The sequence below is a fragment of the Betta splendens genome, chromosome 16 (assembly GCF_900634795.4).
Source record: "Betta splendens chromosome 16, fBetSpl5.4, whole genome shotgun sequence".
Lineage (NCBI taxonomy): Eukaryota > Metazoa > Chordata > Actinopteri > Anabantiformes > Osphronemidae > Betta > Betta splendens.
In genome coordinates, this window is record NC_040896.2 from 8343047 (window position 1) to 8366845 (window position 23799).

A 23799-nucleotide genomic window follows, 5' to 3' on the forward strand; every position below is an offset into this window, starting at 1 on the left:
CAGAAGCAAAGAGCCCAACATGACCTCTAGCTGAGAAAATGGCCTTTAAGTCTGCGGAATGAAATAAACACCTTGTTAGCTGTGAGTAATTCTTAGATGCATCTAGTGGCCTGTGGACGGTTTAGGTGGTTTTTCAGTTTCTGTGGCCACTGATTCAGAAACGTAGTCATAACTGAGCCAGTTAACACTCTACTTACTATGATACCACACAGAAAAGACACACAGTAAAGAGCAAATTACCATGGGTTGTACTTTGTAAAGTACATTTATATCATGTTTAAAATTGGGGGGGGTAAATCTAAATATAACGGGATATTTTATTGTAATAAAAGATCTCTAAAGTTGTAACTGAAAGACGCCTCCCGGTGACATTATCTGCAGGAGTTCTGGAGGTTTATTTAAAAAAAAACTCCTAAAACTCAGCTAGTCTTTAGTTCAGTGGAATTAAATGCGTGTCGTGCCGTGGATCCAGATCCTGGGTTCGGATTGTCCTTGTAGTTATATTGTTCTGCGCTTCGCATATTAAAGTCCGTGTCCATCTCAGACTCCTCCATCACGCGCTCCGTCACCGCAGCAGAGGCGCGAGCGCGGTTCGCGTTAACCGTCTTTGTGCTCGTCGGTGCGGGTCGAACCCAGGTGCGCGTGGGCTGCTGCGTTTCCAGAGCAGGACCGGTGCTGCTCAACCCGCTGAGCCGCGGTAGGCTACTTCCGTTCCGCAGAGGGCGACAGGCAGCAGCCAGCCGTGACTGTGGCGGAGGTCCAGACACAATAGACCGGGTAAGTTTTGTCACACACACGACTCACGGGACGCCTCGTTGTGTTGTCAACGTACGTTCACCAGTGTGTTTGTTGTCTGATGTCGCTTCGTCGGTTCACGCGTAGAAAAGACAAGACGCCAACGAGACGGTCGCGGCTAGTTGATGGCATGGAAAAGCGGCTCCGGCTATGTGCTGGAACCGAGCTGTTCTTGAAACGTTTCTCATTTCAATAAGTGATCAATAAAATCGCCTTTAAATGTTCGGTGTCATTCCAGTCACGGGGCTGTATGTAATTACGAACACAACGGGTGTCTACATTCGCTGTTGTTGTGATGCACAGGGTGCTCAGCCAGCGTGTTTCGCTTCAACGCCGTTCCAGGAATTAGCCGTATCCCTCAAGACTTGGGGCCTGAGTCTTGCGGAGGAGAGGAGGGGGCGGCAGCATTAGCCTCGTCGCTCATAGTGGTGGGGGGAGGGGTCCTCCGTCACCATTAATGTACCAGTTAAACGAGTCATTTGTTCGCGTATAGTCACAACATGGTGGTTCCGGCTCGACTCGTTGGCCGTGCCGCGGCTAAGTTCACGGTTAGCTCGTCGGCTAACGGCTGTCGGTTCGCCGTCACGGAAACGTTAGCTCCCGTTAAAACACAACGCGGCCACGCTAATAGCTTTGTTAGCGCCTCCACCCACACTCACGCCGCCAGTGACCAGATGATTATGCCCAGTCAGGCGACATATAAATAATGACTTCAAACATACATCTAATATTGACACGCCGTGTTTGCGCCACAGTAATTACTCACCCCCGATCCAGACACACAAGGTAAACAAACACGGAGCTGCTGTTGAATACCTGCAGACGAGGCGCTTTACGTTCTGCACCAGGGCCGTTTAATATGAAGACGGAAAAGCTGTGGACGAACTACATTTACATGCATTTAATGTTTAAACTAAGTTTATTACATTAGTATATTATATAATTTAATACTTCCTCAGTGCAAAGGCTTTGCAAAACTGTGTTTGCTGCATTGTTCCTTTTTATTCAATGAGCCTAAATAAAGAAAATCGTCAGGATGCTGGGTCCTTTACTAAATCAGTACTAATTATCACCACCTGTGGCAGATGTGGCAGCTTTCCAAGGAAACGTAAATAAGTCATTTCTGTTCTTGGTGCAGAGATGAATTGGGCTTTCACGTCGCGCTCAGGAAAAATGCATGTCTCCACTGCCAGCTGCTGTGACAGGACACCAGCAGTTACCACAGACGAGCATGAATAGTGAAAGTTGCTTGTGCAATCTGAAACCGAACGGCTTCTGTGGTCAGTCGGTGCTAAATCAACATTTGTTATGGCGAAAATAATTGTGAAACTGCTGCTGGGGCCGCTGCGGTGCCGCTGCTCTCTGCTCCAGGACCCGGCTCTTCTCCAACCCGAACCGGTATGTCGGATGAGGATTCCCGTGCCAGCACCAGCTCTTCCTCATCACCACCATCCTCCAGCCAGACCAGACAGCGGGACACGCCTTGCAAGAAGAAGCGGGAGAGCAAAGCCAGCATGAGCAAGACCTCCAAGCTGCTTTCCACCAGCGCCAAAAGGTGAGCGGCGCATTGTGTAGTGATGAATCATTCATTACAGTGTGTTGTAGCTCAGGAAATCTGTCACTTAGTTGTTTCCTCCAGTATTGAGGTCTCACCTCTTTGGTTTCTGTTTGGTTTTTTTTTTGGGTGTCACTTCCATTTTACTTTAATTCTTCCATGGAAAAATTGACAAATGCATCAAGATAACTGAAGAGTGAACGTGTTTTCATTGTATTTAAACATTGCGTCATAGATTAGCAGCCATACAGGAAGAAATGCATTAAAAGGGGAACATGTGGTAACGTCTTCATAGCAGCTTCACCATAAGGTCAGAAGATACAAAACAGTTTTCACAAAAAGCTATGCAAAACTTCCCTTTTCTTGTAATTTAGCCGTCATTCAGTTACAGGTTGACTGTTTGGTTTATATACCAAGCCAGTCACACCGTAGGATGATGAGTAACAGCTGTTAGGATGTGTAATGACAGTTAGGTGACCATTATGTGATCTTTTTTTTCTTTACTGATTTTACATTTTTTTTTATTTCATGCAGGATTCAGAAAGAGCTGGCTGACATTACCCTAGACCCTCCACCAAACTGCAGGTGGGTTTTTTCTTATGTTCATGGGCACTGATCCTACTGCTCCTGTTGATAGTGAATGTTATAATACAACTCACTCAAATTTCTTCACAAAGTATTTTGCTTGTACATGTTTCTATAGTTGAATATTACAGTGGTACAGTATTTGTACATCTGAAACTGTAGAGGTCAGTGACTCATCTATACTTTGAAGCAGACTGCAGTATTTTCATGTATTGTGAGTAATGCTGCTGACTCAATACATAGATATTCAACGGGAAACCTAAGCAGCTGTGTGGCAAGTTAAATTGAGGATGCTCACGCACACCCGTGATTGTGTATCACTCTGATCATCAGTAGCACGTCCATGTTTTGTAAGGAATTAAATATTGATCTTTTATTATCGTCCCATTAAACGGGTGACATGTGACATAAACCCATTAATTCACTCAGCTGAAGCGTCCACCTCTTGTCGAGCTCTGTCATGGGAAAGAATCAGAATATAGGCACATTGTAAGAAATTGTAAGATCACCAAAACAAGCTCATAATCACAACAAAGAACCTTTGCCCCCTCATCAAATGAATGTGAAAACATTCTTTGAGTATCAAGAAGCTGCTCATACATTATTCTGCACAGTGAAGGTCAAACATCCAACTCAGTGTGAATAAAACATTCAGAATGGAGGTGGAGGGGAACAACTAGTGGATCAATTAGGAATAATATTTGTCAAATAAGTTAAACATATTGGGCATTAATAATCATAATAATTAATAACCTACTCTTTAAGCAGTGTTCAAACATGTGAAAAGCAAGTTTGTGTCAGATATACTGATAATAAATATTGCTTGGTCAGAAAGACTGTCCTTTAAAACGAGATGCTCTGGATTCCTCCTCCGTCCTGCTGCGGTGTGTGGAGGTATTTTAGAGAAGGCCTCTGTGATCAGGCTGCTGTTGTGCAGCTCTATCTGACAAAAAGCAAACTCTACCATTACGAGTTAGCAGATCAGACAAGTAGCCTCAGGCCTCAGACGACTCCAGAAATGAACACCGTCTGGATATTTGCTGAGAGAAGGAAGAAGAAAACTGAGTTTTTATTTACAGAACCTGCCCAGGTGGGACAACTACCACCAGGCAGAAGCTGTTAGGTTTATTTTTGTTTTATTGACCTGCAGCCCCTCAGGTCACAAGCCTGTCTTTGAAAAGATGCAGAGATATCTCAAGTGTTAATTTCCCTTTTTAAAACCTCAATAGCTGTAAGAAGGTTGTTTTTACCTCTGACTCTATCACAGCTAATAAATGGCTTAAATGCTAAAGTGAAGACAGAAGTGAGATTTTAGCAAAAGGCTTTTACTGTTCATGCCAATTCAGAATGCATGCGTTCATTACAGCAATAAATAAGAAGAATAAAAGTCCATTTGTATTATAATGTTATTAATAATAAATGTTCAGAAAGGTGATTTTATTTACTTAGTGAAATTACATTTGCAAGCAATAATTCGATTCTGAATTAATTAATTATAAATTAACTATTAGAAACATATACAAAGCCAAAGTGATGTTTTTGTTTTATACTGATCCAAATCACACATTTTAAAATTCAAAATATTTAATATATTAACGGTCTAAAAAGTTCTTGATTTATTGGTGAGTGGTGGGAGGTGGCATTTAAGGCTGATGGCGTGTGACTGGTTAATGCTGTTTCTACTTTCCTTTTCTTGCAAGTAAAAGTTTCCAGGCACATTTCCGTTCATTATTTTTCTACCCAGCTAATCAGCACTCTGCCATCATGTCTTGTGTTCTTTACCCCCACGGGGTCAAAGACAACATGTTCTGCATGTTACTGGGGTGAAGTGGAGCTGCTTTGTGGAAAAATCAATACAGATTAGAGATCATGAGGCAGAGACACATCGCTGGGGATTTGTTTTGAGCTAAAACATGAATGATTCACAGAGGAAAACTTTGCATTCAAAGGGGAAAACGTGGTGAAATATTTATGACCGTTAATCTACAACAAGTCACAAGTGTTGGCACATTGTATATTTATATCCAAACTGTAATTATGAAGTCACTGGAATGTGAATGTTACAGATGCTATTAAGTCAGTGTTTCAAATAGCATCTGGTCGATATGAATGAAGTGTTAATTTATTTGGAGTTTCTTTTTAATATCGAACGTGTCATTTGGAGTCTGTTCAGCAGAGACAAAAACACCCACATGCCTCAGTTTGTTGCCAGTAAGCTTTAAACCCGGTACATGAATGAGTACGACTTTCGTTCTGTAGTAACATTACAGAGACTCCATTGATGCATTTATGCGAAGTAACAGCAGCACATAATCTTCATTGATGTATTGACCGTCTTCCTGAGTGTGTGGGAGTCGTCTCTGACGGTTTGTTTTGTCTTTGTGGTCTTATTTTCTAACTTTGTTTTTCTGGCATTTGTAATAGTTGTGATTCAGCTTCAGAGTAGAGTTAAACATCAGAGGAGAGAACAAATGCTGATTCTTTGAAATGTAAATGCAGTTTATAAGTGTCTACAGCAGCAGAAAAAGCTTTGTGCACCTGATAAAACTGATATCACTGTGGCTGAATGACATGGTTTGAATTCAGCAGCAGAACTGAGGTACCAAGGTGGTGTGAGAGGCTTCTCACCAGCTCCCCGGGCGCCTTGCATGGCAGCCCACTGCTCCCTCAGGGCAGGGGTTAAATGCAGCTGACCAATTTCATTGTGACATTGTAATAATGACAATAAAAGACTTTCCACTTTGTTTCTAAACCACCGGTTTCTGTGTTGTGCCTGCAGTGCTGGCCCTAAAGGAGACAACATCTATGAGTGGAGGTCGACCATCCTGGGACCACCGGGCTCCGTGTACGAGGGAGGCGTCTTCTTTCTGGACATCGCCTTCACACCTGACTATCCCTTCAAACCCCCCAAGGTGTGTACACACACACACACACACACACACACACACACACACACAGCGTAGTGCTTTATACCAGGGACAAAAATGTGAACAACTTTAGTATTTTGGACTTGAAGTTTAATTCATTGTAAGTGAGACATTTTCTATAAGTTCCAAGTTTATTGATGGTTAGTTTCTGAGGCAACTGTCACAGATGTACTTACTGACCCTGCTGTTTGTTGAATGAAGACACTCGTGTTTGAACAATTTGTGACCTCTTCTGTTGTTTTGAACAGAGCAAAAAGAACTGGCTTTTTTTTTTTTTTTTTTTTTTTTTTTAAAGCTGTAACTGACTCTCTCTCAGAATCATTTTTGGTGATTTCGCCAGTCCAGCCTTAATTGTTTCTTAATGTTTTACTCATAAATGTGCCTAATTGTTTGTTACGTATGTAGATAAACACAGTGACATTGTTGGCAGGTTGTATTCACAGACCTCTGATCTGTTGCAACAAGTCATTGTTGAGTGAACATGTTAGAGAATCTGGTCCTGTTTGTTATACAACCCTCATAAACCTGTCTCGTTTACCACTGCCCACAGCAAACTATAGTGTCTACTAGTGAACAGAACTATCATCAATCTATTTAGTGATTTATTAAAATGGTTCTCGTCTTCACCAGACGTTGACTAAAAGCTACAGGTTGTGTTTTTTTTGGAGCAAACTCTAAGTGATCTTTGTTTTGATTTTACATTAGCAGCTCGTTGGCACAGGAAACCATCAGCTCATCATAATCACATCCGTGCACAATTTAAGATGCTCTAGAAGTTTATAGGACCTAAATAGAAGTAACGTGACCGTAGTCCTGTTTTCTGAACAAAACGTGTCTGTTGCAGATGTTGTTGTTTATCAGCCGTTGGTTTCGTCTTATTCATAAATGCGGTGGATCAATAAGCGTAAAATATTTCCCAGTAAGAGTCATAATGAAACCTTTGACATGTGGTTGTGAGCTATAAACCGTGGCCTGACGCTACAGCGCTGCAGGAGGCTTCAGACGTACACGTGATTTTAGATGTTTTACGTGGCTGTAGGTCAAAGCCCGACCTTCCCCTTCATTTGAAAGCTCCTCTTTCCCAGCTTGCCATAAAACAACTGGCTGGATAGTCGTTCCTTTGTTTGTCCCCACGGGATAATTTAAACAGTTTAACCACATTTGTAACGGATATGGTCGTTTAAATGTCAGCACCAGTGGTAAAACGGATCAAACAATTGTTTTAAATCACGCTTACCTAAAAAAAGTAGTGATCTGGTATCTGACTGTATGTTTAGTGTGATCTTCGTGTCAATGGAAAGTTTTCCTCCTGTGGAAACAAGCAGGAAATAGCCTTGAAGTGAGGAAGGTGAATGTAGTACTTCAAAGCACTCGGCAAACAGCCTAGCGTGCTGAGCATCGAAACTACAAGTCTACAAATGTATCTGTGGCTTTGACTGACACACAAACGGTGAAGTACCAGCTGAGATTTTCCACAGTTCACCTGTTCCAAAATACCGTTGTCTGTGTTGTTTCACTACATTTACTGTAAATAAACCACATTACATCACGGTGGCTTAGTGAGGCGATGACCAAATGACAAGCGTCACATGTTTCTGAAAACGGAAGTCACAGCCGCTGGAGGAGCTGAGCTGTTTGTTTGATATTGTGGACTTCCAGTTCTTCGCCACCAGAGGGCTCACACAACATACAGTACACTGCAGCAATGTGTAACATTGTCTGTGTTATCTAGGACTGAACAGAGTGTTTGTGTCTGCAGGTAACCTTTCGTACGAGGATCTATCACTGCAACATCAACAGTCAGGGGGTGATCTGTCTGGACATCCTGAAGGACAACTGGAGCCCTGCGCTCACCATCTCCAAGGTGCTGCTGTCCATCTGCTCCCTGCTCACAGACTGTAACCCAGGTAAGATGTGGTTTAGCTGCGTCAGGATCACCAGACTGTTTGTGTTTTTAGAATGAGCCTTAGGTCTATTGACGAGGGAAACGGGACTGAAACCACTTTTTTAAACGTTTCCACGGTTTTACAAACTAGGGTATATGAAAGTTAGGCCTCGGAGATGCCGGTAAACTTAGTCAGAGCTGCCACCCTGACAGGAAACCCAGCGTCATCTGGACATTCAGTCTAGTTTATAAATGTTCCTGGCTCGTGAGAGTGAAAGCTGTGTTCAAGCAGGTTTTTTACCTTTTACTTAGGTCAAAAAAGTGTGTTTAGCTTCGACTTGGCTGACAAGTTCTGATGTCCGAGTCACGTTTTATTAGACAAACTAAATTTCTGTAAAACCCATTAAGACTGTTTCAGAAACAGGTCAGTTCAGGTAATAAACTATTCAAGACAATTCTGACTTAGAAAATGCAACAGAACTTTTGTTATGGCTTCATCTCATGACCTGCTGAAAGACAGGGAGGTATAAATCTTTCTTAATTTTTTTTGAAGGAGTCTCTCGCTTTACTTCATTTTCGCCTGTGGCACTCAGGTACAGACCTTTTGTCTGACTTCATTTCTTTCTGTCGTGCAGCTGATCCCCTGGTGGGAAGCATCGCCACCCAGTACACGACTAACAGAGCGGAACATGACCGAACGGCCAAACAGTGGACGAAGCGATACGCTACATAGAGCCAGCGTGGACTGCAGTGGGAGGTGGATGGGTGGGGGGCTGTGGGCGGTTTGTGTTGGGGGGTATTTCTATCTCAGATTTTTAGTACTTTATTGTCTGGTTTATTTTTTGCTTCCTGATTAAGTTATCTCTGCAAATATCGTAATAAAGGAACACAATGGAGAAAAAAACTCTTCTTTGGCTTTTTCTTAAAATTGTTGAAATCAAATTGTAATGATCAGATAAGTTTTTATTCTCATTAGCACTTTTTACAAGATACTAATCTATATCTGATTGTAACAGGACATGTGCGGCTGCAGCATGGTTCTGACATCTCCTTGGCACTTGAAAACCTGCTGTATTTAACTTCTGAGTCACGGGTGGGAAAACGTGAATAGATTGTTTTAAAAACATCAATGCCAAGATTACTAGAGTGAGGAAACATGGTGTCACTAAGGCTTGGAGGTGTTGGTTCTGCTACATCTATATGTGTCACGAGGTGGCAGACATCAAACCTCCCTACACGAGAAACGTTTCCCACAAACAGTTGTGCTAAATATTAAATGACCGTCTCGGCACCTTCCCTGAACAGCAGTGGGTTGATTTTCAGCCCTTTTGTTGCTCAATTTCTCACCTGGGACCTGTTTTACAAACTAGGATCGCATGTTCGGCTGAATAACAGGAAGCGACCAGCAGTAGCGCTGAACTTTGCTCTGAGTTCTACTTACAACCACGAACCACAGCATCACAGCCTCATTTGTGGCGAAGGTGCTGCTGAACGAATATCAGACCCAGTCCATAACATTTAGCCGACGCCAGCTTTTATATAGTAAACTGTTAACTCAAACCAGAATTTTGGTGAATCACCACCTTTTCTTTCTCACTCTCCAACGGAAAATAGAATTTGTCACACCCTCTGACCTTTTGACCAGTGAACATGTAGATTCATGTTCTTTTGTAGGCTTTTAACATGTAAGAGTGTTGTGAAAAATATTTAAATTGTATAAACTATGCATGAACTGCAGCTGAGAGAGGCAATTTTTTCCTCATTTTATCGTAAACAATTTCAAATGCTGACTTTTCAGGAGACGTCGTTGTCAGATAGGCCGGAACTTAAAAACACATGTAAAAATGCAGATTAAAAGATCAGAGAAATAACTGAGTGATGATACAAGAACTCTTTGCTCTGTGAAGAGTTCAGACATCGATCAGATCCAGAAAACCCTCCAGACTAAACTTGACAGTAATCACAGGGTTTACCTGCTGCTTCAGCAGCAGGAAGGTCACAGTAGTGTTTTGCTGAGCAAAAATCCTGTTTCCTAAATGACATTATACGAACAGATTAAAATAAACTTTACAAGAGAAGAAGAAACCACTGTTAGCTAGAAAAGCATCTTATCTGTGAAACACTATGGAGGGAAGGCTTGGTGTGGTGTGGGGTGACGTGGACCTGCACAGCTGCCAAAGGACCTAATTCCTTGTCTTTATTGATGGTGTGACTTCTGATTCAGCCAAATGGCTCTAAAACGCCCTGGAAGGTGCTTTGTAGACAGCAACACAAGGATTCTGAAAAAGCAACAGAAGACTAAATATGATAAATATTCTGCATTCCCCAATTACGTCACCCGTGCGTGTGAGCAAGAATTTGCTTTTTGCTGAAGGCAAAATGCCCCACGAACAGACAGCAGAGCCAGCTGCTGTCATGACCTCCCAGAGCCCTAATTAACCCCTAAAACTGGAGCTAAATGCCAAATGTTTGACAGCTTTTACATTAATTGCATTTCTACTGTGATAAAAGCTAAGATGATGAAAACCAACAACTACGGTCTACAAAATATCAAGTCAATTTGCAGATTTCAGAAAAAACAGAAGCAAAACTGCATTTGACGGCAATAGTAACAGTACACAGTACACTGTTTAATGTAAAGTCACAAACTTAGAATGTAATGTGTTATTACTATAAATACCATCAATGAATCACTACATGGGTAAGTTTCATTTGACACCAGTTCCACATACAGGACATTGCACCACAGATAAAACATACAGGACCTACATGTTTTTACAAAAAGAAAACACAACACTTGTCCTATTTCTCATTCTGGACTGTACTTCACTCGTAAATATTAATTCTCTTTTAAAAAGTTGTTTTCTTGGACTTGGGCTCTTAAAATACCAACAAACTCTTAATGATCATATGTTCTGCCAGGAGTGGACCGTCCCACTGAGGCCCGACCTCTGTTCACAGCTCAGTTTAACTGTTCCAGTGACAGCAGTGCTCATAGTTGATTTTAAGTTCTCCACCTGGTTTCATCGCGGGACAATAAAGGTATTCTATTCTATTCTATTCTAATCTATTCTAATCTTAAATAAAATATCTTTTTAGAGAGCTGGACTTGTGTCATGTTTCTCCAAGCTTAAGCTGTTCCCTCATTTTTAGCAAAAACCAATCCTTCGGTGTGAGGCAGTAAAAGTGTCAGTCATTCACATTTAGGTTCCCTGTGCTTTTCACTATGCCAGTTTTACAATAGCCACCATTTATGATGCAGTAAAGATAACAAATGTCACTTTATTACCAACTAGGATAAGGGAAACTAAATGTCAGGACAAAGTGTTCCAGCCACTTGGAATCAGACCCGCAAATTAATCCAGTATTTGGGTCGAGTGCGCTGATGGTTCCTAAACGATTCAGTCAAGAGGCACAACCACATAAATCAAACAGTAAATGTGCTATTTTACTACATAATTGCAGTTACACTGAAATAGAAAGCTAATTCTACTGGCTTCTTTTGTGTCTTTTCCTTCTTTTTGCAGTTTGGTATATGTAAAATGTATTATTCATTTTATTTCATCTTTATTTGTTGCATATCAACAACTGCTCATTTTCACGTTCTATAAAACGCTATTTCGGGACATGCAAACGTTTCTATTTTGAATTGTTCAGCAATGTGATTTGCAAAGTTCCAGTTCTCAGCTGACACATGTGCCTGTTTCATTGCTTCCTCGTGTATCGTGTTCCTGTGCAGCGTCGGTTGTCCACATTCTCAGAAACCAGCACACCACGTTCGTGAGAGCCAACTCAGCGAAGGGTCAGAAAGTACAACCAGCAGCAGATCTGAATCACATTCACAGCGACTGACTCAGAGCTCGCTTGTTGACATAAAGTGAGCATCAGTAATACTAATTTGGTTGTTGCCATGGTTTGTGTTTACATAGCGCAGAAGTTAACAAGGCAGATCCTATGTTTTTTCAGGCTGGGCTGATTGGAGGCTTTTATGCTTCCTGAATAGTTTGAATCCTCCACATAAACACAAAGCAGCGAAGCAGCTGAGTACGCAAATAGAACGTGTTTAGAACTACGGCCATGCTAATGCTGAGCTGAGGAGGCCACGCGTAGCTTCCTCTGCACCGTCACTTTCTGCATTTATAAACTACTTGGGTTCTGTGTTGGTGCCATCATGCTGATAACAGTCTGCTATGATATTTACCATAGCTTTGTAGTTTTGTGCATAAAGAGGCTATTACCGGTACTTTAGCTACGGTTGACAGGCTGCAGGGCATCAGCCCAACACCCAGAAGGGACTTGGCTCATGTTCGGTGTCTTGTTCAGAAACCCTTTGATAAATGCCCAGGAGGTGTCAGGTTGAAAGGACTCAACCTAGATTCGCTGGCCAGCAACTGTACCAACTGAGACACTGCTGCCTAGTGAAGCGCCTACCTGCCATAAACCTATATTATCTCTGCATCTATACCCTCCCACACAAAGAGGTTTCTCTTTGACTTTAGAAGCTGCTTGGAAAAAGGTCTCACCTCGACACCTATACATGTTATGACCTGTGAATGATCAGATATTTGATTATGGGGAGTTTGGGGACTTCCATGGGGATTGAGAAAATGACAAATTCTCCATTTTCACTTCGTCAAGTGTAGGAAATATGAAACAAAGGTTCTGCAAATCAGCATCCTTCCTCTGACTCTAAGGTTTAGACTTATGTGTAGCAATAATACATTTATTCATAGAACTGAGAAGTAATAATACAAAAGTTTTTAAATCAATACAAGGTCAATGGTTTCACAGAGGAATAAAAGAAAACCTGGAAAACTGACTGTGTTTGCACAGCTGATAGTAAATGTAATGAAAAGAGTGATGACTTCTGTTTGCAGGGGGTAAATAAAAGTAGAATATGAAGTTAGCATAAGTGGTGGTTAAAGAAAAACAAACATGTGGCAAATCAGTGCTGACAGCAGGTAATATAATAAAACTAGAACAGAGCAACTAAAAGTCACTGAAAGTACAAAACCTTCGGGAACCTTTCTACCAATTTTGGTATTTCCATGTTTTAATGGTGACAAAATAACAAATTTGTTTAGATAATAGTTTCTATCTTACTGTTTATGCTAATATAATTTAGACTAATGTAAAAACTCAAGTTTGCTTTCTTATTTTATAAAAAATTAACACCTGTATCATTTTAATCTCTCTAATTTTTAATCTCTTTGTATGAAGTCACAGTTTTGTGTAGGCTAAATATGATGATTGACTTAAGTCAAGCTCATGTGATGAGAAGTTAAACATTTAACTTTAATAAAAAAGTAATTAATTAATATAACAATGTTGTGTCGTTTTTCCCTTTCTTTCTCGTTAACGTCCTCCCCATTCATTTGGCTGAAATGAGCTTCCACAGTGTATAAAAGACAAGGTGGAACATTAAGCGCACGGAGGGAGGCGCGGGGCGGACGCCTGCGGCTCCTCGTCGCGTTGTTGGAGCACAGGGCTTCAGCCTTCACGTTGTGTTTTCAACGTGACCGCCGTGTTACCGTTCCATGTGTTACGTCGCCGGGACTCGTGGCTCCGCCCCCTCTGCGTCCTAAAAGTGTGTCACTGGGTTAAAGTGGCTCCAGCGGGCGGAGGGGCGTGGCCAACAAATGGGTCACATGGGCGAGCCCACTACTGGGAACATTTAGTTCTCTCGCCCGGTTGGGGAGGAGGGGGGAAGTTCCTGCGATTCAACTCTGAGCGATCGACTTGCTCTCTCTCTCGGAAAGTAAACGCTGTGTGAGTCACCGACTCGGAGGTGCAGATCGGTGCGCGGAGCGGACCCCTGTTATGCGCTTGAGGAACTCGCTTCAACTGGCTGGACGCGCGCGCGGTCGCACAGTTTAACGCGAGGCGACGGTTGTGTCGGTGGACGGTGGCACGAGCGGCGGCTGACAGTTGATTCCAGTGAGCGGTGGGAGATCCCTCCGTTTTCCCCGACCGGCGATGACCGAGGACGCTGGGACATCCAAGCCCGGTAAGAGCGCCGGGCGCTGCATTGAACCAGCAGGAAGCGACGCGTCGGCCGCTGGCCGCGCGGTGCAAGCGGCTGCTGCAGCTGTGCTTTAAGTTTAAAACGTGAACCGCGTTCATCGGTGGCGCTAACGAGGACGTGGAGTTCTAGCGTGGGCTCCTGCTATTTACGGAAACTGTCACCGGTTTTCGAGGCTCGCTGGAGTCATTTATGGCCCCGAGTCAAAGTGCTCATATGTGTCAAACCAAAAGAGCGCAATCACAGTTAGCGCAAACGAGCGCAGTTTGACCACGTCCAGGGACCTCATCTGTCTCTTGGCATTTGTTGCTGTCAATTTCGACGTCTTTACGTCAGGGGTTTTACGGCGTTTTCCCTACTTCCTAGCCCGCTTCAGCGTGCTAAAGGGCGGGTTGTTGCCGTGATTTAGATCGGGGTTCGCGGTGCCAGTGCGGCGCTGCGTCTCTGCTACATTTACATTTGACGCAACAGCCGTGTTCCAGTTCCCCGGTGCCGCTCACATGGACAGCGTAGCCTAGCCATGTGCCTCTGTGTACACGCTTCTCTGGAACAGCCCTCTGATTGGTCGAGGGGCGGTCCTCCCTGCGAGCACGCTCCAGCGGTACTCTCGTCTGATTGGTCGCGGCCCGGCTCGTGACGCAGGGTATTGCATAATGGCGCCTGTACGCTGCGCTCCGGGCGCGAGGCTGGACTGCAGGGTACACGTGAGACGGGGAGAGACAGAGGCGGCTGACCTAGTTTTTTTTCCCCTCCTGGCGCTGAAATGCATGACAGCTTCACACGTGGGTGGGCCGCGACAGAACAGTCATGGTTAGGGTTAGGTAATCACCTGCTGCCTCTACACTCAGAGGTTACATCTAGAGCCAGTGACGAATAAACAAGGACCACGAGGAAAAAAAATGGTGAACTTGTTGGAGTTTTTAAAAAGGACAGCGTTAAACAGTTTGCATTGATCTGCTTCTACTTTTTGATTGCGTCTCAGGCCAAAGGGAGAAAAAAATGACAGAAGCTGAAACTAGATGCCACTGAGCAATAAACCAGTTGTATTGTTAAATTTGTATTCATTTACTTTGTGATTGCCCGATCACAGGAAATATCACTGTATATTTCCAAGAACAGTTTTCCGGGATGACAACAGTCTCTTGCCCTTGTTTCCACGAATCCGCAAGACTCTCAATGCCAAGTCGCTGCTCTGTGGCCGAGCATGTCATTATATAACCCAGCCGTGGATGTTTTTCCTTTGTGTACCTTTGTTCCTACAATTGTTGCGCTAGTGCTACGGTGACCCTGTCGCGCCCACAGCGCAGAAACCCAGGGCTGTTATGTAAGCGTTATCCAACCAGGAGCCAGGAGGTGATAAAGCAGGTCACTATCGCTGAATAAAGCGACCAGGAAACACGCGCAGATACCAGAGGCTGTGCTGTGTGGGCGTGTCCAGGACACCTGTACCTGCCACACCACTGACTGTGTGTGCGCGTGTGTGTGGTTCTGACGGATCTAGTTTCTCGTCATACATTCCTGCTTTTTGTCCCTGACAAGCTTCATGTCTAGAGATGAAAACGACATAACTGAACCGGGTTTATGATATCGGATTTAGATGAGAACAACATGTTCTGACGTACATTATTTGATTTTTACACTAGGCCATGGCTCTGGGATGGCTAATGTTAAATGCATATAATGAAATATATGCAATCAACTTCTGCTATAACACGTGACCATCTCCACAGGAGGCGTTATTGCCTACGTTGCATCCAGCTCCGCCTCCAGCAGCGGCAACCTGTCCCCTGCCCTGACTCGCCCATCGCTGCCCAGCAGGGCTGTGGGGATCGTGGTGGACATCGCTCCTCCAGCCAAGAACGGGCAGTCACGCAGCCACGGCGTGGAAAAGGCCGGGCGCTCCTCCTCGGCTGCCAAGAGCAGCATCACGAGTAAGCGCTGCAGCCCAGTCCAGTCTAGTCCTAACATGCTCCCTGTTTGACTTTCAGCTCAGGCAAACATATTAAAGCTTGTGGTGTTTGCAGAAATCAATGGCATGGTGCTGCTGTGCAAGGTGTGTGGCGACGTGGCCTCAGGCTTCCACTACGGCGTCCACGCGTGTGAGGGTTGCAAGGTAAGAGGAGTCCCTGAATGCAGCCCCGCCTCTGTTTCAGCCAGGTCCTTGTCCTGGTTGTGTTAATCACGTGGACGTTGTGGTTGCCAGGGCTTCTTCAGGAGGAGCATCCAGCAGAACATCCAATACAAGAAGTGTCTTAAGATGGAGAACTGCACCATCATGAGGATCAACAGGAACCGCTGCCAGCAGTGTCGGTTCAAGAAGTGCATGGCTGTTGGCATGTCCAGAGACGGTGAGTGTCCGTTTGCAGTCCGGCTCTTTCTTCGTTACGCTGAAGGCGGTTCGGCTGTGTTTCTAAAACTCCGCTGCTTGATTTCTTCCTCTCAGCTGTCCGATTCGGCCGCATCCCAAAGCGGGAAAAGCAGAGGATGCTGCTAGAGATGCAGAACGCCATGAACAACATGATGAGCAGCAACAGCCAGCTGCACAGCATGCTGCACGGCCACCAGAGCCCGGCGCTGCCCATGGAGGCCATGGCGAGCGACGCCAGCTCCTCGCCCTGCTCTTCCGCCTCCTCTGCTTCCGATTCCCCGTCGTGCTCCAACCCCTCCTCCCCACAGTGCCCCCAAGACTCGGAGTCTGTGATTTCCATGGACACCAACTCCAGCTCTGCGTCCTCCTGCGCATCAGACAGCGGCGAGGACGAGGCCATCGTTACAATGGGCCAGCAGCACCAAGATGCCTTCGAGTTCAGCCAGCAGAAGTCAGGAGGAGAGGCCTCTCCTTCACCGGGCAGCGTTGCCCTGGAAACAGTGGGGGACAGCTGCATGGAGGAGCCGCAGGAGACCTGGAGCTGCTGGAACAACAATGTGGTGGCGGGAGGTTACCAGCACGGCCCCTACGGAAACGGCAGACACGCCACGGCTGCGTATGGGGAGGACGGAGGGGAGAATCAGCAGCAGCCTAAGCAGCTCAGCAGCGCCCCCTGCTGTGCAGCGTCAGACACAAGCCAAAGACCGCATGAGTTCGCCACACAAACAGCCTCCTGCACGTACGCTGGGCCTGCCAGCTGTGTGAATAACCGAGCCCACTTGGTGAGAATCTGCTGACATTTCTTCCCTTCTAAAATTTCAGCTCGTTTTCCTTTACTCACCTTGCGCTTTGACGCTTTTCAGGTCTGTCCAATGAACACGTCTCCCTATGTGGATCCCAACAAGCCAAGTCAGGAAATCTGGGAGGAGTTCTCCATGAGCTTCACTCCTGCCGTGCGGGAGGTGGTCGAGTTCGCCAAGAGGATCCCAGGCTTCCGTGACCTCCCTGAGCACGACCAAGTCAGCCTGCTGAAAGCTGGAACGTTCGAGGTAACCAGATGCTCCGTTCTCTGCTCAAAGCGCTGAGATTTGACTTCAAAGATCCCAAAAACAGCAGACAGCTGTGTGTACTGGCTAATATTTGCTCTGATAACAGTGGAAAATGAAACAAACAAAGACCGTTGTTCTAGTTGAAAGCCAATATAAATGTCTAGAGCTCACAGTCTCCTGTTTGCTCCCATCTCCAGGTGCTGATGGTCCGATTCGCTTCTCTGTTCAATGTGGCCGAGCGAACGGTGACGTTTCTGAGTGGCAAGCGCTACAGCCTCGACACGCTGCGGTCACTTGGTGCTGGTGAACTGCTCAACTCAATGTGCGAGTTCAGCGAGAAACTGGCCGGGCTGCGGCTCGACGCGGACGAGATGAGTCTTTTCACGGCTGTGGTGCTCGTTTCAGCCGGTAGGCTCACCTGCAACACGTTATGATCAAATAGAGAAGTCAGGGATCGGAATAAATGGCTTCTATCCTTGTTTTCTCTTCTAAATGTAATCCTCTCCTCCTTCCCTGATCCAGATCGCTCAGGGATCCAGGACCTAAACTTGGTGGAGGCTCTGCAGGACAAACTGATCCGCGCACTGCGCAACCTGGTGATGCAGAACCACGGCGACGAGGCCGCCACCACCTTCACCAAGCTGCTGCTCAAACTTCCCGAGCTGCGCTCGCTCAACAACATGCACTCGGAGGAACTGCTCTCCTTCAAAGTGCATCCTTGAAAGCTTCCTTAGAGAGGAAACCTGGACCCTCCAGCCGCCCCACACACTTCCGCCAGGACCTGCCTCTTACCGGCCCATCTCTCACTCTGTGCGCGACCAACGCAGTTGTGTGTTAGTTTCTAAAATGGACTAAATGTTGCTTTTATTCTATTTTTGTTAAGTTTGACCATGTGAGGTCTTAAAAACAGACAAATATAATATGTACTGTATGTATAGACGAGACTGCTACGCTTGTTGCACACAACATTTTATTTTGGAGGCACTTTTCTAAAACAAATGAGAATATTAATCTGGCTTTTATGACATGAGACAGTGAAACCGCTTAATCTGTATGTGTTTTTAAGTTCCAAGCATTTATATTTCCTCAAAAAGCCATCAAATTCCAAAGTGTATTAATAAGTTGGTGAATGTGAGACGATATTTACCTTAAATACCGCATGTTTGTTTGGTCTGATATTTTGACTGATACATGTTGGAGAGAAAGGCAAGCTATGGAGAAATATACCGAATGTGTGACGATCGCTGCTAATGCATGGCTATACTTCATACGAAGACCTATACTACACGGCTCGTTTCCCCTTTGCCTCAAAGAGAATCTGTTTATTGTTTCTGAGTGTATAGCGTTGTATGTTTCCTTTTATTTAAATGTATGTTGTTTTTTTTGTCATGTTAAAGTCAACGTCAACTGCCTGGTGATTCCTGGGGGCTCGTCACCTTCAGTAACACTACATTTGCACAAGTTCAGAAGCAGAAAAACCAAGTAACACAAACCTTTTTCTGGTTTATGTGACACTTTTTTTTAAAAGACCTTTGTGTGTTTTCAGCATAGCACTGAATTTGACAGTTGTTCTTGTCATCTGTTATATTGAAATATCTGTTTCTTCTACTGGCAGCACTGCCATCTGTAAATATCTATATAAATATCTGAAAAACATAGAGTATAAATGATATGCTATGAATAAAACAAGTGAACAGTACTATGTGCATTGTTTTTGATCCAGCTGATCTGAACGGAGGACAGCACAGTCTGCAGCAGCAGAGGTTGTCCACCAGGTGGCGCTGAATGAGGCTGGAAACGTCTCTTTCACATATGTAATAGTTTCTTTGCAATTTGTTGCACAACAGCGGACAAGTTGTAATCTAATTATCCTAAAACAGCCCGGTCAAGACAAAACCACCTGTTTAGCATCAAACTGTTACAGTAACACTAACAACTGTAACAAGTGTTCATGGCAAAAGGCAAATTCACTAAACAAAAGCTTAAATCCCGTTTCACTAATGATATGATTTGTGATTTCTTTTCCACTCCAGTTTAAAGATTTAACATAAATAAATTGTCTATTTTCAAAAGCACAATCGGTACCGCAATCAAACAATCCATGAGCTGCTCTTCTGATTGATTTCATTTGCTTCTCAAATCAAACTCTGGCTCAACAATGCTTTAGGTTTAATGTGCAGCGCATGTCGCTGGAACCCGACAGACTGTTTATGATTTGGTGCAAACACACTGTAACTGGATGTGGACGTACCTGCGTAGACTCACCTGGGCCGTGTTCCTCAGGATTTTTCAGTGTTTTGCTACATTTCCATCATTGTTTATTTTGAGTGAATGTTGATATTGTGTTGTTGGTTATATTTGAATGAATCATCAGTAGAACTATGAAGGCAAATGATCTGACCCATCATTTCTGTGATCAGTCCAAAGCACGTTTACCTGAAGCAAACACACAAACGTTTACATGTATCACATGTGAGCGGCAGTAAGGTTGTCTGTTGAAACACCACATAACAGAAACAGAAAAACAGAAAAAGCGTGTGACATTAATGACACACACACTTGTATTTTTCCAGAACTTCACTCCACTCGCCACATTTCCATCAGTGGATGTTGACATTGGAGAGTCAACCAATTTGAATAACGACTTGAAAATCTTTGAATATAAAGTCACTTGTGATGTAGAAAATAATTCTCTGACCCATTCTCTGTTGTAAATAATCCACATGAACAACAAGGTTGAACACTCATACTGTACGTAGTGTATTATATGTATCACAGACATTTGTTTCAGTGAGTACATTGTTGGCTTAGTTTCTTCAGGCTGCAATGCTGCGTCAGTCGCCTCATTAAGTCTGTGTCATTCAAAGTTCATCATCAGAGCCTGATGCTAATTTGCATTATAGTATAAAACGCCCTTAAACAGTTGTAGTGAAACACTGAAGAGGAGCGAGAGGTTGGGGAACAAACCTTTGCCTGGTAAGAAGAAAACTTATTTAATTTATGATTTAATCCATTAATGTTCCAACCGCTTCCATTGGCTTTTATGAGACTTTCCTTCAATTTGCAGCCTCACTATCACAGTGTGGAAGAAGCTTTTAATATTTGTGACTGAATGCAGACGAAGCAGCTGATGTGTGACAGAATGTGCCTCCTGTGGACTGACTGACCGCTGGATCTTTGTTTTAGCCACAGTTATATTCAACATGACCACGACACTGATTGCGATCCTCTTCCTCACAGGTGAGATGTGGTTGAATAATGGAGAGAGGGGGCACTAAAAACACCATAATAGTGATTTTGTCAAAGCATTCTGACAAGTGCATGTCTTCCTTCAGGCGTCCTCATTCCCTGCACTTCATTCCCATATGTTTACTACTTTGTCAGTGAGAAGAAGACGTGGGAGGAAGCCCAGACCTACTGCACGACACAGTACACAGCACTGGCACAGATAGACAACATGGAGAACCTCACCGCGATGCTGAGCAGCTCACCCTCCGGCTACACGGGCAGGGCCTGGATCGGCCTGACGGCATCGATGACCTGGACCTGGGAGGACGGACGGCCGGCATCGTTCCTCCACTGGATGGTCGGTCAGCCGGACAATTTGAGTGGCAGTGAGCTGTGTGCAGTAATTCTAGGTGGCTTTTGGATGGATGTCAGCTGCTCACTAACTAACGCTCCAGTCTGCTTTGATGGTGGGTATAAGGCAACACACCTCTAAAACAAGAGCTTTGCTACTTTTATTATATGTAACAGTTGTAGTTTGTCAGATGTAAGATTATACATCTGTAGCTGCTACATGCAAAAACATGCTAACGTTAAACTACCAGGCATTTTTATCACTCGCTAAAACTACTGCTTTAACTACAACATAACTACTGTGCACATAAATCTGCTTATTCATCTTAACAGGAACAAGCATCATTATTGGAAGCCCCATGACGTGGACCAATGCAGACGCCTACTGTAAATCCAGGGCTTCAAGTCTGGCTGAAATACCTGATGATGCAATAAATGCTGCCATCTTTTTAAAGATGACCACCAGTGTAACCCTGAAGGCCTGGATCGGCCTCAGAAAAACTCAGCTATGGCACTGGTCAGACACCAGTCAAAACTACACCTTCAGAAACTGGGAACCGGGTCACCCTGACCACAGCGGAGGACAGGACTGTGCAGCCGTAGCCGTGACGAATGGATCCTGGACGGACGAGCAGTGCAGCACACAGTACCCCTTCTTCTGCTACGACGGTATGACTCACTGAAACACGTAGGGCAGCAGAGTAGCTCATTTACTGCAAACATCATCAAAAGTATTTGACATTTCTTCTAATTTTTTGTGTGTAGTTTATAAATCATGGTCAGTAGTGGTGAGGATGACAATTCAGTCCGAAACAAACTTAGGAGATCCTGCTTCTAGTGATGCTGTCCTGCAGCAGGTACTGTGTGTGTGTGTGTGTGTGTGTGTGTGTGTGTGTGTGTGTGTGTGTGTGTGTGTGTGTGTGTGTGTGTGTGTGTGTGTCACATAAAACACACCCAGCATCCTCTTTCTCTACCTTTTTAGTTGCATGTAACATTTGCTAATGGCGGTGTGACTGACCTTAAGCTGACGTGGAAGATAGAGCCAGTGGAGCAGATGCAAGAGAGGCTGACCAGTAAAGGTACACACACACACACACACGCACGCACGCGCACGCACGCACGCACGCACGCACGCACGCACGCACGCACGCACGCACGCACACACACACAGACACACACACACACAAAGCATCCAGTCTGATGTTTGTGTCTTCTGCTTAGACCATTTTTGTTTGTGGATGCTGTGAAAACCACTGCAGCAAAGATGCATGATGGAGATGATGGGACTGGGAGAAGCTTGACTGGAAACATCCCCAGCAGACACACAACCGACCTTCAACATTAAAATATGGTTGAAATAATGTCAGTTATTGTGGCGTTGATGCTATGATGTGCCATGAAGCTATGTAACGTTGACAGCAAGATGTTGAAATAACATTGCCCCATCAGTGTTGATTCAGTTTTCAAATCAACACATAATCCAACGGTCATTCAACCGTAATCATGATGTTGATTCAACTATGATTCAACGGTGAAATGCCTGCTGGGTCAGATGTTTGCAACATCTTTTTTTATCTTTGACTTTTTGTGGCTTTTGTGTGAAATAAGTTGAATTTATAAATTTCAATACACATTTATAAATGAAAATGTAAAAAATATGAACATACACATTAATACAATGGTATTGTAGATGTCATTAGAATAATATATTTTATTTAATATATCCTTTTATGTGTTGTTTATTAGAATTTAGTGATGTACCATCAGTTTTAAAGTTAATATTTATTTTATTATTTATTCCTGTTTTAGGCATTATTATTTAGGTTAAGTACAATAAATGAGAAGCGCATTTGAACAACATCAGTGCTTTTATGTTTTCCTGTATTTTCCTGAGAAGCACACAGAGTTTTACTGTCCAGACTCTGCTGTTCATGGGTCAAACCGAGCAGCGAGTGGCCGTTCAGCTCAGTGAATGGGTGAAGGTCAGGAGAACTGGATGCCTGAGCCATTCACACAAACGGCCTCTTCTTTAGCAATACATCGCCCAGCGTATGACACATTTGCAAACAGTAAGCAAAGGCTGCCAAGTGCTGCTTTGTGTAAGGTTTGCTTGTCTGCTGTCATCTGTCCTCCTCTCCTTCCTCTGCATAATGAATAGTTCAGTGTTTTCTTTAGCAGCTGTGCAGTTGGTTATAGCTGCTTCTAGCCTGACTTTTCTCCCTGTCACAATAAAGTATTTAAGCTGGGGGTAAATCCAAAGTGGTGGTCATAAATTGTGGTCCACGATTGTTCAAGAACAGAACAGAACAACCACAAAATATGTGTAGTACTATCTGTGGTAGAGAACTTACAATGTGAAACAGCACCATTCAACCCTGCTTAAGTTACTAAATCATTTCTGAATTAACTTTCACAAGTAACTACAGCTTGCATTAAAACAACACAGTCAACAGACTCCACTGTGGAGACAAAGTGCAAATATGTCTTTTGCATATGACTGTATGATGAATAAAAAGGACAATAGAGACGACAGCAGGGACATACGATCTGGAGCCAGAGAGATGAGATCCCGATGTGAAGAACTAGTGCAATACTAGATATCCATTTTTTTTCAAGATTGGTGAGTAAGGAATTTTATTTAAAATGCGGAAATAACACAAAAGAGCGATGACATCAAATTATGTCTGTCTAAAAAAAATAAAAAAACGCTAAATAAGAAAAAATTGCACATTGCACTCTATTCACAAATTGATGTATAATTTACTGGTCTGCAACAGGACAGATGTAATGTGAACAAGCTCCTGTAACAAACTGCATATGATCACACACTCGTCCAATAACTTGACAAGCTGATGGCTACTTAGAAAGGAAGATGGAGTTACATTAACGTATTTTCAATGACTTTGAAGTGGATTCATGAAGTTGGATTAGGTGTAATATTTACCCTTTTATTGCTTTCAGTTCAACCAGGCATGAGTTCTCTAACGACTCTAATTTTCCTCCTCTGCGCTGGTGAGTCTGAGTGCAAAACAAC

The 23799-nt window shown here is 43.9% G+C and overlaps 3 protein-coding genes across 3 annotated transcripts; all 3 read left to right on the forward strand.

Moving 5' to 3' along the window:
• Window positions 1-556: 556 nt before the first annotated feature.
• On the forward strand, window positions 557-8651 carry LOC114842603 (ubiquitin-conjugating enzyme E2 E1). Its single transcript, XM_029128261.3, has 6 exons — window positions 557-777; window positions 2167-2350; window positions 2885-2935; window positions 5715-5847; window positions 7622-7769; window positions 8383-8651. Exons 2-6 carry the CDS (start codon window positions 2196-2198, stop codon window positions 8478-8480), a joined length of 585 nt encoding a protein of 194 aa, XP_028984094.1. The 5' UTR covers window positions 557-777; window positions 2167-2195; the 3' UTR covers window positions 8481-8651.
• Window positions 8652-13423: 4772 nt separating this feature from the next.
• nr1d2a (nuclear receptor subfamily 1, group D, member 2a) lies at window positions 13424-18885 on the forward strand. The gene is made up of 8 exons (XM_029128259.3): window positions 13424-13754; window positions 15500-15700; window positions 15794-15882; window positions 15973-16117; window positions 16213-16919; window positions 17001-17186; window positions 17384-17594; window positions 17709-18885. The coding sequence occupies exons 1-8, from the start codon at window positions 13724-13726 to the stop codon at window positions 17906-17908; spliced, it is 1770 nt and encodes a 589-aa protein (XP_028984092.1). The 5' UTR covers window positions 13424-13723; the 3' UTR covers window positions 17909-18885.
• Window positions 18886-19024: 139 nt separating this feature from the next.
• On the forward strand, window positions 19025-23758 carry LOC114843147 (C-type mannose receptor 2-like). Its single transcript, XM_055502908.1, has 6 exons — window positions 19025-20426; window positions 20571-20881; window positions 21099-21434; window positions 21531-21622; window positions 21748-21844; window positions 21987-23758. The coding sequence occupies exons 2-6, from the start codon at window positions 20644-20646 to the stop codon at window positions 22010-22012; spliced, it is 789 nt and encodes a 262-aa protein (XP_055358883.1). The 5' UTR covers window positions 19025-20426; window positions 20571-20643; the 3' UTR covers window positions 22013-23758.
• Window positions 23759-23799: the final 41 nt, after the last annotated feature.

Coding starts and splice junctions, on each gene's coding strand:
- LOC114842603 (XM_029128261.3), top strand. CDS start 2,196: ATGTCGGATGAGGATTCCCGTGCCAGCACCAGCTCTTCCTCATCACCA. Junction 5,848..7,621: donor ATCCCTTCAAACCCCCCAAG/GTGTGTACACAC, acceptor TTGTGTCTGCAG/GTAACCTTTCGTACGAGGAT. Junction 7,770..8,382: donor GCTCACAGACTGTAACCCAG/GTAAGATGTGGT, acceptor TCTGTCGTGCAG/CTGATCCCCTGGTGGGAAGC.
- nr1d2a (XM_029128259.3), top strand. CDS start 13,724: ATGACCGAGGACGCTGGGACATCCAAGCCCG. Junction 15,701..15,793: donor TGCCAAGAGCAGCATCACGA/GTAAGCGCTGCA, acceptor TGGTGTTTGCAG/AAATCAATGGCATGGTGCTG. Junction 16,920..17,000: donor TGAATAACCGAGCCCACTTG/GTGAGAATCTGC, acceptor GACGCTTTTCAG/GTCTGTCCAATGAACACGTC.
- LOC114843147 (XM_055502908.1), top strand. CDS start 20,644: ATGGAGAACCTCACCGCGATGCTGAGCAGCTCACCCTCCGGCTACACG. Junction 20,882..21,098: donor CGCTCCAGTCTGCTTTGATG/GTGGGTATAAGG, acceptor TCATCTTAACAG/GAACAAGCATCATTATTGGA. Junction 21,845..21,986: donor AGAGAGGCTGACCAGTAAAG/GTACACACACAC, acceptor TCTTCTGCTTAG/ACCATTTTTGTTTGTGGATG.